This window comes from Bos indicus x Bos taurus, chromosome 13 (assembly GCF_003369695.1).
Source record: "Bos indicus x Bos taurus breed Angus x Brahman F1 hybrid chromosome 13, Bos_hybrid_MaternalHap_v2.0, whole genome shotgun sequence".
Taxonomy (NCBI): Eukaryota; Metazoa; Chordata; class Mammalia; order Artiodactyla; family Bovidae; genus Bos; species Bos indicus x Bos taurus.
This window is the reverse complement of record NC_040088.1, coordinates 10,808,411-10,826,711: the sequence shown is the minus strand read 5'-3', so window position 1 is coordinate 10,826,711 and position 18,301 is coordinate 10,808,411. Positions and strand designations below refer to the sequence as shown.

Sequence of the window (18,301 nt, the reverse complement as noted above, 5' to 3'; positions counted from 1 at the left end):
GCTGCTGCTGCTGCTGCTGCTAAGTCGCTTCAGTCATGTCCGACTCTGTGCGACCCCATGGACTGCAGCCCACCAGGATCCTCTGTCCATGGGATTTTCCAGGCAAGAGTACTGGAGTGGGGTGCCATTGCCTTCTCTGCCAAATACAGACTAGACACTGAGAAAACCATTCCCTCTGGCCAGTGACACCTGCCTATTTCTAGGAAACTGTCTGAGATCCAAATATCAGTGTCCCTAACGGACTGACGAGAGATGGAGAGGAAGGAATCAGGACAGGCTCCTCTCTGGGGGTCCCCACTGTCCATGAAAGTCCTCAACTGACAGTCCAGTGTGTCTGCATGACCTGGTCCCAGCTCACTTTCTCAGTTTTGTCTTCCAAATCCACTAAAGCCCATTTTCAAAGCCACCTGCTTCAGAAAACTACCCAGGCCACCTCCTTCCTCCAAACACTCATCACTTCATACCACTAAGAGCTGCTATCTTGTCAATATCTTGTCTGTTTTGTCCAACAGTGTTCCCTGATCCTTTTCCCCAGGTCCTCTATTTAGGAGTTAGCTCAAGATCTTTGGGCAGGACGGTGAAAGCCTCATCAACAGATTCAGATGGGTCAGACACGACTGAAGCAACCTGGCACACACACACCAAGTTCTTCTCAAGGCTCAAAGGAAGACAACTCTTGGAGCTTCCCAGGTGGCGTGAGTGGTAAAGAACCTGCCTGCCAATGCAGGAGACACAAGAGATGTGGGTTCAATCCCTGGGTCGCGAAGATCCCCTGGAGTAGGAAATGGCAACCCACTCCAGTATTTTTGCCTGGGAAATCCCATGGACAGAGGAGCCTGGGGGTCTACAGCCCCTAGGGTTGCAAAGAGTCAGACGCGACTAAAGCAACTTGGCATGCATATACATGACAGGTAGGGGAGTGAGGACCAGGAAGTCCAATGGTCATAGCTCTTGTCCAAGCACCCCCAAATCAGACCAGGCAAACCAGGTATGCACATTATGGTGAACACACATGCCCACACCATGGACACCCACATAGATGCTCTTGAGTAGAGGGGACCCATCCCAGCTTAGGTCTAACCCACCTTGGTAATGACTGTGGACCCTGTGTCCCAGCAAGAGCAAGTCAAGCAAGCCTGAGGCATCTCTAGGGGCAGCAAAGAATAATGGAAATTGCTTGGGCTTCAGAAACAAACCTGACTCTGAATCTCTCTTTAATACCCCAAAACACCCTTCTCTTCATCTCCATCCCATCCACCTAGTTCGGCTGCACCAGTTCTCCTGGAGAGACAACAGCATCTTCCCTAGTCTCTGCCTCCCGGGATACCCACTTCAATCCACCCTTCGCTGCCACCAGAGTCCTCTCCCTTCTAAGATGCAGATCTGATCACATAAAACCTGGTTTTTGATGGCTTCCCAGTGCCTTGAGGAAGGATTGTCCCCTAGGAAACAGATTCTGAGGCTGAGACTGCACGTGGGTGATTTTGGCGGGAGGGGGACTCTCAGGACAAACACCTGTAAGGGAGGAAGCAGGTTTCCATAAGTGGAAGAAGCTGAACAGATCCCATGGGGTCACTGGAGCTGGTATGACCTTCAGAGTAGTTTGAAATTGAAACAAGGAGGCTTTGTACTCGAGCATCAGCTCATTAACTATGGGTTAACCCCAGAGGGCGGTGCCTCCTTTTGTCAGAAGGCAGTGCCCAGCTATGAGCCATCAGCAGCCCACACTCCCGGCAAATAGGGGAATGAGGACCCTGGTCCTGAGGGATGTCTGATGGTGTCCCACAGCCTCCCCTGTAAGAATGAAATTCAAACTCCTCGTTGTGACCCAGGAAACCCTCATGGCCTGGGTCCTGCCAACCCTTGTCTCATATACGCCATTCTTCCTCTGAGTCTCTGTGCTCCCACTTTTCTCGAACACAAATGCTCTGCTCCCACCTCCAAGACTTTACACTCAATATTCCTTTTATTATAAAAACAGTATTTATTTTTGCTGTTGTGTGGGCTTTCTCTAGCTGTGACGGGGGCCGCTACTCTCCAGTTGCGGTGCGCAGGCTTCTCATTGCAATGGCTTCTCTCGTGGTGGAGCAGGGGCTCTAGGCACATGGGCTTTAGCAGTTGTAGCATGCAGGCTCTAGAGTGTGGGCCCTGGTAGTTTTGGCTCTTGGGCTTAGCTGCCCCAGGGCATGTGGAATCTTCTCAGACCAGGAGTCAAACCCGTGTCCCCTGCATTGCCAGGTGGATTCTTAACCGCTGGACCACCAGGGAAGTCCTCGATATTCCTTTTGCCTGGCACAAAAGTGTGGTCCTCCGGTCACCCATCCTTCAGATCTTAGCATCAAGGCTGATATCACTTCCTCCAGGAAGCCTTCTCTGATTACCCAACCAGATTAGGTTCACCCATCATCAGCTCATAAACCCTTCTAACTTATCCTTCAAATTACAAATACCATGTTGTAATTAAATAACTGTCTGATGCTGGTCTCTACTGTTATAATGTATGCTCTGAGGGCAGGGACCAAGACTGCCTTGCTCATCACAGCATCTCCAACCCTCAGTGTGATGACTGGCCCATAGAAGGCATTCAGCTGCTGCTGCTGCTGCTAAGTCACGTCAGTCATGTCCAACTCTGTGTGACCCCAGAGACGTCAGCCCACCAGGCTCCCCTGTCCCTGGGATTCTCCAGGCAAGAATACTAGAGTGGGTTGCCATTTCCTTCTCCAATGCATCAAAGTGAAAAGTGAAAGTGAAATCGCTCAGTCGTGTCCGACTCCTAGCAACCCCATGGACTGCAGCGCACCAGGCTCCTCCGTCCATGGGATTTTCCAGGCAAGAGTACTGGGGTGGGGTGCCATTGCCTTCTCCCCTAGGCATTCAGCAGATACTGTCAATTGAGTGCATGAGTACTTGGCCTTGGACAAGTTCTCTTTGAATGTATCTCCACCCAGCAAGGGCAGAGCCAGCTTCTTTTCAGGGTTGCTGTGAGTAAAGTATGAGTTATCTAGCAGAGACCTCAGACTCTCAACAGATGTTGGCTCCCTTCACTTCTTAGGAAAAGATTGCAGGGTGACCAGTCTTCCCCATTTGCCCGAGATCGAGGAGTTTCCCAAGAAACTTTACTACTTTCAGTACTAAAGCCAGGACAGGACAGTTCCCAGGCAGATCAGGAGGGTTGGTCACCTAAATCTGGGTGAGAAGGAGACAAGGGCATTTCATATTAATTAGTGCAGTGCTCATGGCATGCTGGTAAAACAGCTCCTTGGAAAAACAACTTTGATTCATGTGTGTGCATGCATGCCAAGTCACTTTAGTCATGTCCAACTCTTTGCAACACTATGGACTGTAGCCCACCAGGCTCCATCTTCCCAACCCAGGGATCGAACCTGCATCTTTTACATCTCCTGCACAGGCAGGCAGTTTCTTTACCGCTAGCGCCACCTGGGAAGCCCTACCCTCATTCACAGTGTTAACCAATTTCTGTCATCTAAATATTCCTCTCATGGCCAATCAAGCTACCAACAGTTAAACAGCCAGTTTGCAACATTCCTGAAAACTTAACAATGGGCTGTCATGCATCAGTAGGAGCTAGTGGCAGCCCTGTAGCCAATACTAACTGCATGTTCCTGCTATCTGCACATGCACCATGTGGTCATAGATGACCTCAGTGCAGGGGTAAGTGACGTTATTTCAGTTCCAAGAAGGGCACAGCTTGAAGAGCATCTAGTCCAAGGCAACAAGTCACCTATCATGTGGGCTACCTATTTCCCATCCATCCTGTGTCCACAGCAGACACTGCTAATCGATCATGATGCTGACTCCTAACATGGCCATGCTGTCTCCCTTCACTGCATCTCCAAGAAGCCACAGTCAAGTAGCTGATGTTGCACATAAGAGAAATTGACTTACCTCTAGGAGTAAGTGTGGTTCAGCCCCTCATTATGCAGGAGAGGAAATTCAGGCACAGAGAGGTAGAGGGACCTGCCCAAGGTCACACAGCCAGGCAGTGGCTCAGCTGGGACTAAAGAACAGATCACCTGCCTGGCTTGCCCTTTCACTCCTGCCTTGCCTTGAAGAGCAGCCTACCCCAGAGTGGGGTGGAACAAAGGGAAACTATCTAGGATCTGAGCCTAGATTCTGGGGGGCTCTGCTTAGAGCTCCCAAAGTCTTTTCGTACCTGAAGGCTTCTTAGCATAAGTGTTGTTCATCTGTTGAAGGGAAGGCACTTCTGAAAATATCACACAGTTGCACAGGTTGACTGCATAAAATTCAAACAATTGAGGAGTATTTAAACTAAAACATTTTGTACTGGGACTTTCCCGGTGGTCCAGTGGCTAAGACTCTGCACTCCCAATGTAGAGGGCCCAGGTTCGATTCCTGGTCAGGGAACTAGATCTCAAATGCTGCAACTAAGACTTGGCACAGCCAAATAGATAAATACATATTCTTTAATTATTAAAAAAAATTCTCTGTACTGTCTCCCCAGGAGTAATCACTGTTAACAATTTTGGTCCTTCCAGGATTTCTTCTGCTTATTTACAAGCCTATGCATAGCACAAGCGGACTAAAAGATTAGCTGTTCCCCACGCTACCACTCTCCCTCTCAATGAGAACACTGCCCCCCCCACAGTAGGCACTCAATAAATATTCGTCCAGTTGCTCTTGTTTGATTAAAATGCTTTAGATTCCTTTCTGTATAAATATAGGTGAATCTGTCTCTTTTTTCCTCCCCTCTCTCTCTTAAAAAAAAAAAAAAAGTTTTTATTGAAGTATAGTTTCACTTCTATTTTTTTCAGAGGGTTATACCACTTGGCATGTGGGATTATGTTCCCTGGACCAGGGATCCAACCCACACCCCTTGCAGTGGAAGCATGGAGTCTTAACCACTGGAACTCTGTCTTTTTAATGGTTTTAGTCCTTCCTGGCATGGTCTCATGGATTCACTGAACAGTCCCTTTGGGTGACTGTATAGACAACATTCCGTTTTTGCTGTAACCATCCCAAGGCCTTGCTCTTTGGCTCGCCTGCAAGGTGGCACCAATGTCTCTTCCCATGGCCTCCAAATGCTCCCTCCCATCAAAGCTCCACTGTCTTCCACTTTCCAAGATTACCACCAGGGGACCCAAAGTGGAGGGACTGTGAGCATGGGCGACCAGCTCCTGGGATCAGGATTGGTTTGCAGTGGGTGTATATAACAGGTCCCGGTAACCTGCAGGGTTCCACCACCCCCACACATAGAGGCTGCTCTCCTAGCTTGCACAGGAGTCAGGGGATTAATCAAGCCTGACACCGCCTGGATGCTGACAATCCTGGAGCCTGGAGGAAAGCAACTTTGCCAGGTCCTGGGTCAGTTCGGCCATGCTGAAGGCCTAGGAAGCCAGGAATAATTGAGGGTGGGGGACGCAAAGGGATCAAGGGGAGAGGGTCTGGGTTCAGACGCCCCACTGGTCGCTCCGAGGCCCCTGTCTGTGTGCAGGCCTGCGCACAACCCTTACATCCACGTGGCTTGTGTAACAGGCATCCCTCACCCTCAGTATCCAACACTGAGCTCCTGACCTTACCTCTTTGAATCCTCATCCCATCTCAGCTCAGGGCAATGCCATCCTTTGCAGCTCAGGCCTTGAAACCTTCCCTGACTCCTCTTTCTCTCCACACACCCTCTCTGCAACCCACGAGGCCAATCTATCAGTTCCACCTTCAAACTCTGTGGTTGACACAGAGTTCAACCACTTTTCCCCACCTCTGCTGCCCCAAGAGGCTGGTCCAAAGCATCATGGCATCTGAACTGTATCATTGCAATAAATGATTCTAATCGATCTCCATTCTTCTACCTTTCTGCACCGTCTCCTCCCCCAGTCTCCCAACACAAAGCAATCCCTTTAAACAAAAGCAGAGAAAGTCATTTTTGTTTTTGTTTTTTTGGTCATGAGGCATGCAGGAATCTTAGTTCCCTGATCAGAGATGGAATCAGTGCCCCCTGCAGTGGAATCAGAGTCCTAACCTTTAGACCACCAGGAAATTCCCTCATATTACTTAAAAAAATTTTTTTAACTTTTTATATTATATTGGAGTATAACCAATTAACCATGTTCTGATAGTTTTCAGTGGACAGCAGAAGGACTTGGCCATACATGTACATGTATCCCTTCTACCCCAAACTCTTCTCCCATCCAGGCTGCCACATAACACTAAGCAGAGTTCTCTCTGCTATACAGTGAGATCTTACTGGTTATCCATTTTAAATATACCAGTGTGTACCTGTCCATCCCAAACCATGTCACTTTTATAGCCCCCATTATTCTCAGGATCAAAGCCAGATTCTTACCATGGCCTCCTAGGCTCTGCATGAACAGCCCTCTCTCCACACTTGCCCCACAGGAATATTACACAAGGGAAGTGACAGCCTTCTCTGTACATCCCACCAAGGGGCCCTGTTGCCAGGTTGTCCTGTCATCAGCAATGTGAAATTTGATCACTTTGTTAAGATGATATACATAAAGGATTCAAGTTGTATTACAAATAAAAGAAAGAGAAATATCGTGCTTGAAACACAGAGCTGTGGGCCACCGTCAGGCCTTGGGGTGGCCCCCACTCCACACAGTTCAAACAGTGGTCAGCAGCACATCATATGCTTGAATGCTTCCAGGCACGAGGTGCTCACTCCTTGCCAGGGGGGAGGGGCTTCTGGAGTTCCTACTGTCCCTGGGTTGCCCTATGGATTCTGCCAGGCAGGTCTGGGCCATTAGACTCAGGAGTGACCACTATGCAGGAGTGAGTAGGGGAATCAGTCGTGACCAGACTTAACCCACCTACTCTGTGGCTCCAGCTTGGGAAGGGATAGGAGAGAACTAGGTCTAGGGCAGGAAGCAAGCCTGTCTCCCTCACCCCACACTCTGCCCTCAACCAGGGCCCTTAGAAAATGAGGCTGGACATTCCTCACAAAGGTGTGGCAGCCAGGGCTGGTCCAGGGAACAGCTGCTGGGGACACGGAATTAGCAGGCACTGGAAACATGCCAGCTCGATGAATGCCAAGGGCCTGGCCTTGGACAGGGGCACGTCTGGGGAGATTTGGCCAGCTGGACACATGCATCCGAGAGAACAAAGCTGCAGAGAGGAGGACTAACGACGTCCACTTCCCTGTCTTACTCAGGGTCCGCTCTGCTCCCCTGGAGGCCCAGATAAATGCCAAGAAGCTGCCATCACAGTAGCCCAGCTGCCTGTCACGCTGACCCCTGGCTGTGAACTGGGATGTGAGATTTTCAAGATGAGGTTCAATTATGCTGATTCTACATTCGCAGTGGAATCCACCTGACGTGGCTTCCACCTGCACTGGCAGGGCCCAGCGCAGAGCTAAGCAAGTCAAAGGCTTGGCTGCTTAAGTGCTCCAAAGTCAAAAGCTGGGTTTTGATATTTTCCCCAGAGGCAGCTGTGGTTCAGACCATCCTGAATTAGTTCGCCCTTTGGTCTGCGAAGGAAACTCGGAAAAGAAGGTGTACGTTTCAGCCCTTCCTCTGAGCCAGGCATCACGCTAAGCCCTTTTCATGGATTATCTCGTTTCATTGTTTCAGCCATATTTTGAGGGAGATTTTGACAGCCTTGGTGGAAAAAAAGGAAATGGAAGATAAAAGAGGCCATACGATATGCCCATGTGTGTAAAATGAAGAGGTGGCTCCACCTGGACTTGGACCCAGATCTGGCCACTTGAAGCCCCAAGTGCTTAAGTAACACATGCCTTTAGTCCCATCAGATTCTCTTAGGTCTTCTACACTTAAGCTTTAACAGCGATCAAGAATTTTTAAACTAAAAGACGTTCCTTTTAAATCTGAAGGAAAAAACCCCAAAAAATCCCACCAAAACTAAGAAATTAATTTAGTAATGTAAAAGGACTGAAGGCTAATGTACAAAAATAATTTTATGTCTATAACCTAGCAATGAACAATAGGAAAAAGGAAATTTTAAATGCCATTTATAATATCATAAGAAATAAAATACTTGTTAATTTTACTTTTTAAAAAAGTGCAAGACACTGAAAATGCTAAAACATTGTTGAGTGAAATTAAAGAAGACGTAAGTAAGAAAGGATATATACCATGTCCATGGATTGGAAGGCTCACTGCTGTTTAGATGTCCACTCCCTCCAAATTGATGTAAAAATCAAATGCATTTTTCTCTAACTATTTTACTCATAATCACTCTTGAGAGTCCCTTGGACTGCAAGGAGATCCAACCAGTCCACCCTAAAAGAGATCAGTCCTGGGTGTTCATTGGAAGGACTGATGTTGAAGCTGAAACTCCAATACTTTGGCCACCTGATTCGAAGAGCTGACTCATTTGAAAAGACCCTGATGCTGGGAAAGATTGAGGGCAGGAGGAGAAGGCCATGACAGAGGATGAGATGGTTGGATGGCATCACTGACTCAATGGACATGAGTTTGAGTAAACTCCAGGAGTTGGTGATGGACAGGGAGGCCTGGCGTGCTGCAGTCCATGGGGTCGCAAAGACTCAGACACGACTGAGGGAATAAACTGAACTGAACTGACAGAATAAAAGGGATGTAATGAATGCATCAGTATGAACAATGCATCCAATTGTCAGAAAACTAACTAGGATCCAAAAAATAGAAAAAAAGAATTTAAAAGCAACAAAAGACTTCCCTGGTGATCTAGTGGTTATCAGTCTGTCTGCCAATGCAGGGAACATGGGTTTGATCCCTGGTCCAGGAAGATCCCAGCTGCCTTGGAGTAACTAAGCCTGGGTGCCACAACTACGGAGCCAATGCTTTAGAGCTCACGAGCTGCAGCTACTGAAGCCCGCACGTCTAGAGCCCATGCTTCGCAACAAGAGAAGGCACCACAATGAGAAGCCCTGAGAATCCAGGCACTGCAACAAAGAGTAGCCCCCACTCGCCACAACTAGAGAAAGCCTATGCGCAGCAACGAAGACCCAGCATAGCCAAAAATAATAATTAAATAGTTTTTTAAAAAAAGCAACAAGATCAACAGTTTGCACAGATCTGTATGGATGAGTCTCTCAAATTCTCTAGTGAAAAGTTAACATAATAACTTCTTTACAAATTGCCTTTGGTTCTTGTGACGTTGTGCTGAATATACTTCCTCACGATCCATCAAATGTGTTTTTAATCAAATTTCCATCAGGCCTTTTTGGTAGAAATTGACAAGCTGATTTTATAATGTACGCAGAAATGGAAATAATCTAGAATAACCCGAAAAGTCTTGAACAAGAGAAGTCGGAGGATTTACTCTGATTGAAAAACTTGTTTTATGGGAGATTGGAATTGACACATATGCACTACTGAATACAAAACAGATAACTAAGAGAGGCTTACTGCATCGCACAGGGAACTCTGCTCAATACTCTATGCCTGTGTGGGAAGAGAATCTAGAAGAGAGTGGGTGTATAACAGATTCACTTTGCTGTACGCCTGAAACTAACACAACTTTGTCAATCAACTATACCCAAAAAAAAATTTACAACAAAAATAAATAAAAACTTATTTTAAAGTTCCAGTAACCATGCTATCATGATATCGGCACAAAGATAGACACCTAGATCAATAAAAATGATATTCTTTTGGGGAGCGAATATAGAAAGAAATATGAAAGTTAAGTTTCTTCAAGGAACACATGTCACAGACCCAGGTCATGTGACAGCAGATATTACTCAGGGCTCTGTGCTGTGCTTAGTCATTCAGCCGTGTCTGACTCTTTGCGACCCCATGGACTGTAACCCACCAGGCTCCTCTGTCCATGGGGATTCTCCAGGCAGGAATACTGGAGTGGGTTACCATGCCCTCCTCCAGGGGATCTTCTCCACCCAGAGATTGAAGCCAGGTCTCCTGCATTGCATCGGATTCTTTACCAGCTGAGCTGCTTAGGGCTCTAGCTTGGAAAGTTCATTTAGCTCCCGTGTTCACTTAGGCTAAAATGAGCTGAAGCCGTCAGCATTGGGAAAAACAAAGAAATCTGTACCCAGAGCATAGAAGGTTCCCTTTTTGACCCAGTTGTCACACTTACACATAAAAATATCATCACTTCAGCATGTAATAATCAAAGCACTAACCACAGGCCTAATTCTGTTCTAAGTATTTAATGTATAACAATGCATCATTTAATTCTCTCAAAAAGAGAAAATAACATTTCTATCAATTGAAAGTCACTCAGTCATGATGCCTCTTTGTGATCCCATGGACTATCCAGTCCATGGAATTCTCTAGGCCAGAATTACTGAAGTGGGTACCCTTTCTCTTCTCCAGGGGATCTTCCCAACCCAGGGATCAAACCCAGGTCTCCCACATTGCAGGTGGATTCTTTACCAGCTGAGCCACCAGGGAAGCCCAATTCTATCAATAAGATCACATACAAGAAAATAGCAAGTATAGCATACAGGGAGAGAAATATTACTTCATAATGACTTGTTTCAGTTTTACATTTTTATATGTATGCATTGAATTATAATAGAAAATACATATGTTAAAGTGGGTTATAATTATAAAAATTTGAAAGCCACTGAGAAGGCAATGGCACCCCACTCCAGTACTCTTGCCTGGAAAATCTCATGGACAGAGGAGCCTGGTGGGCTGCAGCCCATGGGGTCACTAAAAGTCAGACATGACTGAGTGACTTCACTTTCACTCTTCACTTTCCTGCATTGGAGAAGGAAATGGCAACCCACTCCAGTGTTGTTGCCTGGAGAATCCCAGGGACGGGGGAGCCTGGTGGGCTGCCGTCTATGGGGTCGCACCGAGTCGGACACAACTGAAGCGACTTAGCAGCAGCAGTGTAGTAGAAGAGAGAATTAAGAAGCCTCAATAATATAAGACATGTATGATTCTTAGCACATAGTCTGATAAAGACTAGTAAAGACTCCATAAATGGTAGAGATGGTTATTACTACTGTCACGGAGTCTGGTAAAAACTAATAGAGATTCGGGACTTCCCTGGTGGTCCAGTGGTTACGAATCCACCTCCCAATGCAGGAGACACAGGTTCTATCCCTGGTTGGGGAACTAAAACCCACAAGCCTTGGGGCAACTAAGCCCGAGTGCCACAACTAAGACCCAATGGAGCCAAAAAATAAAAACTGGTAAAGATTCAACAAATAGTGGAGAAGACAGTTGTTGCTACTTGGTCTTAATAAGGCCAACTTCATGGGCATTCAACCTGTACACTCACACAAGACTCTGAGCTCAGAAGGGCCCTGACCTTGGTTTAAGGCTCTGATGTCACCATCTTGAAATTCTTAATTTTGAAAAAGGGGCCCCGCATTTTTGTTGTGCACCGTGTCCCTAAACTATGTAGCCAGTCTTGATTATTTTGTGTAGTTGTTTATCATTTGTTAAAATGCTGATTTACAGTATAAAATATTTAATTGTCACTTATGATGATCAAATTCCATCTCGGCCTCTTATCAGTTAGAGGACTGTCGATCTCAGTGTCCTTGTCTATAAAATAGGGGTAATAATAATAATACTTCCCTGTAAGGGTTATAGTGAAAGTTTAAGTAACACAATGCTTGCCATGTGCCCAGATGAGGACCAAGCACATCATTCATACTCCAAAAATGTTAACTATTATTAGCTTTAGGAGGAAAAAAATGTCAACCTTGGGCTTGTTTTTCCTGCTGCACATTTTGGGGAGGGGATTATTGAATTAGATCCATGGTCCTGGAATTTATTTGAGCACCAGATTACTTGTAGAATCTGATGGCTCTTGCAGGAAATATCTCCCAGAAAAACACAGAGAGTCCACGCACAGAGTCCTGCAGTTTCAGGCCATTCGTGGGCCTTGGAATCCTAGGCTCAGGCCCAGGTCAAGATCAGAGGAAAACCAAGATCACTAGTGGCCCTTCAAGTCCTAGAGTCTGTGGGTCTTGGGTGGGAACCGCCAGGCAGCCATGCAGCTGTAGATTACTACTTAAGGGCTGGGTGTGCTGGCTTTGGGCTTTAAGTCAGCAGCTATTTTTAGCTTTGCTATATATGGCCAGGGGAGGAATGTGGGGCTATAGATGGGGGAGGGGTGCCAGGAGGCTTAGGGCAGGGTTTGGAAGACTCCTCTGCCTGGACTACCTTCCCCTTCCTACCAGAGAATTGGAACTTCCAGCCAAAGCAACAAGCAGAGGGGCAGAGGGAAGGTCTGTGCGTTTAGGAATGACTGGGGCAGCCATGAAGATGTCAGGTCAAGTCACTTTACAAAAGTAATATTCCTATTTTTTGACTGTGATCTGCAACAAAAAATACATTTGAATCATGATATACATATAAACAGATGTTTCGATACACAAAATATAGATATATAATCTCCAACTGAACAAACATTTCAGGAATCAATACTTTAATCTCATTCTCTATGAAACACTCTGATATTTTCTATTCTGTTCTGTTCTATACTTTCCTTTCTTTTAAAATGCAGGTCATGACCCACTAAGTTGATTTGGCCAAATGGGTGGACAGCTCCAGTTTGGAAAGCTACTCTTTGGTTTGGAGCAGGCAGACACCTGTAACACCAGACCGCAAGGTAAGCCAGGGAATGGAGGAAAGCAGACGTGTTATCACTTGGATCAATGCTTCTCAAAACTGAGAATGAGACACAAATCTCAGCTTGATCTCCGCTGGACAGCAAGCTTTGGTCTTCAGTCTTTGTACAGTGTTCTCACCACCCGGAGCAAGCGTCCTCACCACTGTCACCTGGCTGACTTTGTACTTCAGAGCCCCACTTGTCACCTCTTCCAGAAGGCCTCCCTGAGTGCCTCAGTCTCATTAGCCACCCGCTTCTTGCTCGCTTAGCCCCCAGCATGTCCCTGCTTGGCACCCAACACAATTTTTTGTTACATTCCCTGGAAGGCGGGGTGACCTCTCCCATCCTGTTCAGTTCTACACTCTCCCCATCCCCCGCCACCACCCACCCAGTGCTGGCTTCCTAATAATCACTCAATAAATATTTACTGGATGAATTAGTGATAGTTAATAGTAATAATGGCAACTGCACATTCATCCCATGAGAAAGCTTAGGAGAGGTTAGCATAAATCCATCTTAGGGATGAGGAAACTGAAGCTCCAAGAGACAAGAGAATACGATAGGGGCAGGGTGGTGATCCAAGGCTGCCCGGCTCCCAGCCGTCCCTAATCCCAGGATCTTATTTGTCCACATTCCCCTCAGTGCTACCCAGGATGGGGCAAAGGGCAGGTCCTTAACAACCCCTGGGAAAACTGATGACAGGTTGATTAAAGAGATTTTCCGAAGCAGTGGCCACGTCTAATTTTGGAGGATTGTGCTTGGGGGAGAGGATCTCTGAGGTTTCCAGACCCCCTGGATGTGGGGCTGTCTCTTTCGAGAGGAGAATATGGGCTTCTGACAAACCAGAGGGGCAGACCTCCCGATGACCTAGCCTGGAGGGCTCCTGGACACACCTAGGCTAAAACCCAGGGCCCTGCAAACCTTCGTGCCCTGGCCCGCCCACATCTCCAGCAGCAGCCCCGGCAGCCCAGCCTGTGCCCCTCATTCACGCCTCTCCCACTGCCCCGGCGTTCTTGCTGTTCCTCGTACGTGCCAAGCCCAGTCCCGCCTCAGAGCCTCTTCAATCTCATTCCCTCTGCCTGGGGTTTTCCTTCCTTCTCCCGTCCTCCCTACCTTAGTACTCAGACACCCGCCCTCCAAAAAAAAAAATTACCCTCTTCCCTCTCTGCTAGTTTTTCCGTAACACAGGTAACTTTTGGAAATTGCATCTGTGTTTGTTTTCCTGTTTATTTCTGTTTTCTTCACTAGACAGGGAGCTTCCTGAGGACTTTGCTTGCTCACTGCCTCGGACCCTGGGACTTGCTGCGGGAGGGCGCCTGACACATCATTGGTACTCTATGAAGGAATGAATGGGTTTTCCCTATTTTAGACATACTGGGACATCAGCCTGTAGTTTCCCAGAAATATTGCTTGCCCCTGTGACTCATATCCATGCTCCCCACACACAAACACACACTGTGTGGGGAGGAGGAATAGGGTAGGGAAGGGGAGGAACTTTCTGCACATGCATATTTGCACCACTTTGCCTGGCTCATTGATGCCCAGCAAGCCTGCGGGGACCATCTCCACTTGGTAACTGGAACATGTGAGGTTTGCTTTCTGCTCACCCCCAGTGCTCTGTGCAGTGACCAGTATAAACACCTGAATCGCACTGAATTGCAGAGGTTCCGCAAACAGCTCAAGGTCACCAAATTAGGAAATGTGAAGCCAGATTTAGTCCAATTCCAGCCAGCCATTGTGCCACGAAAACTCTGTTAACAACCTATTAACATCCAGGTACATTGGAGGTTGAGCCCTCACCAGATAGCCAGCAGTAGGTAACCCAGTCAGGAGCCTGTCCTATACCTGAGACCACTGTCTACAAGCCTCACAAACACAATCTTCCCATCAAGATGCAGTTCCGATGTCACCTCCTCTAAAGCCTCCAATGACCTCCTCAGACCTAACTTCCCTTTACTGCCACGGCACACTATGAGTACTTGCATATAAGTGTTTGTCTGCAAGCATATCTTTGAACCCATGGACTCTACCCTACTTCTCTCTACCTCTAACCCTTTTTACAATGCCTGGTGAATGTGGTACTACAGAAATATTCACTGAACAAAAGTATGCTTGGGTGGATAGATGGATGGGTGGATGAGTAGATGGATGGATGGATGAATGGATGAGTGAATGGATGGATGGATGAGTGGATGGATGGCTGAGTGGGTGGATGGATGGATGGGTAAATGCATGAGTGGGTGCGGGGGTGGATTGATGAATGAATGAACGAACACTTCATGATCTACTGGCTGAAAATAATTTTCATAGCAAAATTGACATTAGACACCAGTTCTTCTGGAGCATATTCCAGAGCTCTTTGTACACCTAGCCTGCCACAGTCGCAGTGGTGTCTTATTGAATGTGTCTTGAATGTGTGTTTCTATGGCAGGCCTTGTACCAAGCATGTCTGCCAATTTTCTCGACAGCTCCGTTATTAGCCTCACTTTTCCTGTCAATGAAATGGATGCAGAGAGAGGTGGAGCTGCTTGCCCAATGCCACACAGCAAATCATATCCTGGCTCCTCCTGCCCCACTCTGCGCCACCTTCCTCACCCCATCTGGCCCCTCCCCAGGTCTGCAGGCTGCAGGCCGGGCTCACCTCCATCCGCGTAGGTCTCGGTGCCATAGCCGTCCTGCAGGCCGTTGTTCCAAGTGCCCTCATACTTGGCACCGCTGCTGCTGCTCTGCCGGGTCCCGTAGCGGCCCTTGAAGCCGTGTGTCCACTCGCCCTTGTACAGCCAGCGTCCCTTGGTCTCTATGCCCAGCCCATGCCGTTTGCCCTGGCTCCAGTATCCCTCGAAGGTGTTTCCGCTGGGCCAGGTGTAGACACCCGCCACTTCAAAGCCAAAGTTCCAGGAGCCCGAGTATTCCCCCTGGCCCTTGGGGCCCGTGCACAGGCCGTGCCCGTGGGCCTTGCCCCCCTCCCAGCCCCCACAGTATGCCCCGCCATCATCAAAGTCAAAGCGACCCCCGCTCATCTCATCGTAGCCCCGGACCTCCTCACCGTTCTCCAGCTTTGGGGGAGAAGGTGATGGGGAGAGGGGGTGCCAGCAACTCTCTCCAAGCAGCTCAGGGCTGGGCGCCCCCCTGACTCACCGCGCCCCGGGAGGAGGGAAGCGAGATGCCACCCGAGGCTGCAGGAACCCAGGAGCCAAGTCAGCACTGGGTCGGGCGGTCAGTGCCATGCCTGGGAGGCCCCCACTCAGTCGGCCAGAGGAAGGCTGCCAGCCGAGGAGGAAGTGGAAAGGAAAGGTTTGAAGTCTCCACGGAGTGTCCCCAACCTGGCTCCCATGGAGTCAAAGGAAAAAGTGCTGTGATCTCTTTAAGAAGTGCAATGGGAAGGGTGGGGTGGAGGGGTCCCCAGTCTGTCTTCAAAAAGGAGAACTTTTCCTCTGTGACAGCCCCCAGCCCAGAGGCTGAATTCCCGGCAGCCGGCTGGCCCCCTTCTCCTCCACCCCCCTGGGTGTGCCGGGCTGTGATTCCGCGCCCTGCCCCGCCCCCCTCCAATCCTACCCTCCTCCTGGGATGGAAAGGTCAGTGTTGCCCTAACAAGGCCATTGGATCTCAGAGGCTGCTCCCAAAATAACCCCCCGGCCGGCCCAGCCTCCTTCAAAGCGGGAGGGGTGTTTCAAACTGGGCTGGCGCTTCAGACTCGGGGAGTGGCTGGAGGGATGAGGAAGGGAAGCTGAAACCAAGTGTGGGTAGCCGTGGAGGGCGGATCGGGCGGCTTTTCTTCTCTTGGGTAAAGAAGAGCTCCCTTCCACCTTCCCGGTCCCTTGAGTGTCCAGCAGGGAGGGGAGAGGAAGACCCAGTCCTGAAACACATTCAAATCCCCCTGAGTGTAGAAGCTGGTGAACCTCAGCCCCAGCGCCACTCACATGCCCCGACAGGACCCGGGGCTATCAGAGCATCGCTGCCAACCCCATAAAGGAATCTGGTGACCTAAAGAGAAAGGAACGGGCATGGGGTCACATATGCTTTTGAAAGCGGAGGAGGGAACTCGGGAAGAAAGGTGAAGTTCTGCAAACAGAGTGGGGTTAGATAAAGTGAATCTAAGTCTGACACAACCCAATTCCCGCCCTGCCCCCCGCACCCTGGGAAAACCCCTGGGAAGAGCCCCGTTCAAGAAGCATCATCTGGATCACTCCGTTTCTCTCTTCTCAAGGGCGAGGAGCCCACCCTCTGCTCTCTAGTTCCAAGACACAGCAGGACTGGTTGTATCGCCAGGAGATCGTCTTAGAAATACTCAACGATCATGTTTTTGTTTTTTTTAATTCTCTTTCCAAGCTCTCTCTTGCTGTGCTCTCCTGAGAGCCTGGGAGGCCAGATTTCAGAAAGCTCCTAGGGCAAGGTCAACAGCAAAGGGACTGACCAGCCCTCAGGTTCCCACCGAACTCCAGGAAAAGGGACAAATAAATCTCCATGATGAGAGACAGTGGCCAAGACCTAGGGATGGAAATTTCAGATTTCCCTGGTGGTCCAGTGGTTAAGAATCCGCCTGCCAGCGCAGGAGACACAGGTTTGATCCCTGGTTCTGGAAGATCCCACATGCCCTGGAGCAACTAAGCCCATGCACCACAGCTACTGGGCCTGAGCGCCTAGAGCCCACGGTCCGCAACAAGAGAAGCCACCGCAATGAGAAGCCCGTTCACCGCAACTAGGGGAAAGCCCTCAAGCAGTGACAAAGACCCAGTGCAGCCAAAACTAATAAATAAATAACAGATTTAGGGTTTTATTTTTTAAAAATGGAAATCCCAGCTGAACCCAGGGTTAATAGGAGCACAGTAATTCTGTGAAAGAGAGGAGCCAGCAAGCACAGGAAGCTGTGCGTATGTGTGTCTGTGTGTGTGAGAGATGGGGGGGTGGGGGTGGCAGTGAGGAGGATAGAAATCACCAAAAAAAAAAGCCCAGAAGGCATTTGAGAACATTCAACTATTATTATCTGACTCCAAACTTATCTGTCATACTCTGAAACCCACGATGACTTAGGCCACTTCAGATCAGATCAGATCAGATCAGTCGCTCAGTCGTGTCCGACTCTTTGCGACCCCATGAATCGCAGCACGCCAGGCCTCCCTGTCCATCACCAAATCCCGGAGTTCACTCAGACTCACATCCATCAAGTCAGTAATGCCATCCAGCCATCTCATCCTCTGTCGTCCCCTTCTCCTCTTGCCCCCAATCCCTCCCAGCATCAGAGTCTTTTCCAGTGAGTCAACTCTTCACATGAGGTGGCCAAAATACTGGAGTTTCAGCTTTAGCATCATTCCTTCCAAAGAAATCCCAGGGCTGATCTCCTTCAGAATGGACTGGTTGGATCTCCTTGCAGGCCAAGGGACTCTCAAGAGTCTTCTCCAACACCACAGTTCAAAACCATCAATTCTTCGGCGCTCAGCCTTCTTCACGGTCCAACTCTCACATCCATACGTGACCATAGGAAAAACCATAGCCTTGACTAGACGAACCTTTGTTGGCAAAGTAATGTCTCTGCTTTTGAATATGCTATCTATGTTGGTCATAACTTTCCTTCCAAGGAGTAAGCGTCTCTTAATTTCATGGCTGCAGTCACCATCTGCAGTGATTTTAGAGCCCCCCCAAATAACGTCTGACACTGTTTCCACTGTTTCCCCATCTATTTCCCATGAAGTGATGGGACCAGATGCCATGATCTTTGTTTTCTGAATGTTGAGCTTTAAGCCAAACTTTTCACTCTCCACTTTCACTTTCA

At 48.4% G+C, this 18,301-nt stretch overlaps 1 protein-coding gene and 1 non-coding gene across 2 annotated transcripts in view; one reads left to right on the top strand and one right to left on the bottom strand.

The window, feature by feature from the left end:
* JPH2 (junctophilin 2) overlaps window positions 1–16,047 on the bottom strand; it is a 76,986-nt gene extending 60,939 nt beyond the window's left edge. Inside the window, exon 1 of the mRNA XM_027558494.1 lies at window positions 15,173–16,047. Within this exon, the coding sequence (XP_027414295.1) occupies window positions 15,173–15,551 (379 nt within the window). The 5' untranslated portion in view covers window positions 15,552–16,047. The remainder of the gene's footprint in view (window positions 1–15,172) is intronic.
* TRNAG-CCC lies at window positions 4,314–4,386 on the top strand. Its single transcript has one exon. It is a non-coding gene; the product is annotated as a tRNA-Gly (tRNA).
* Window positions 16,048–18,301: the final 2,254 nt, after the last annotated feature.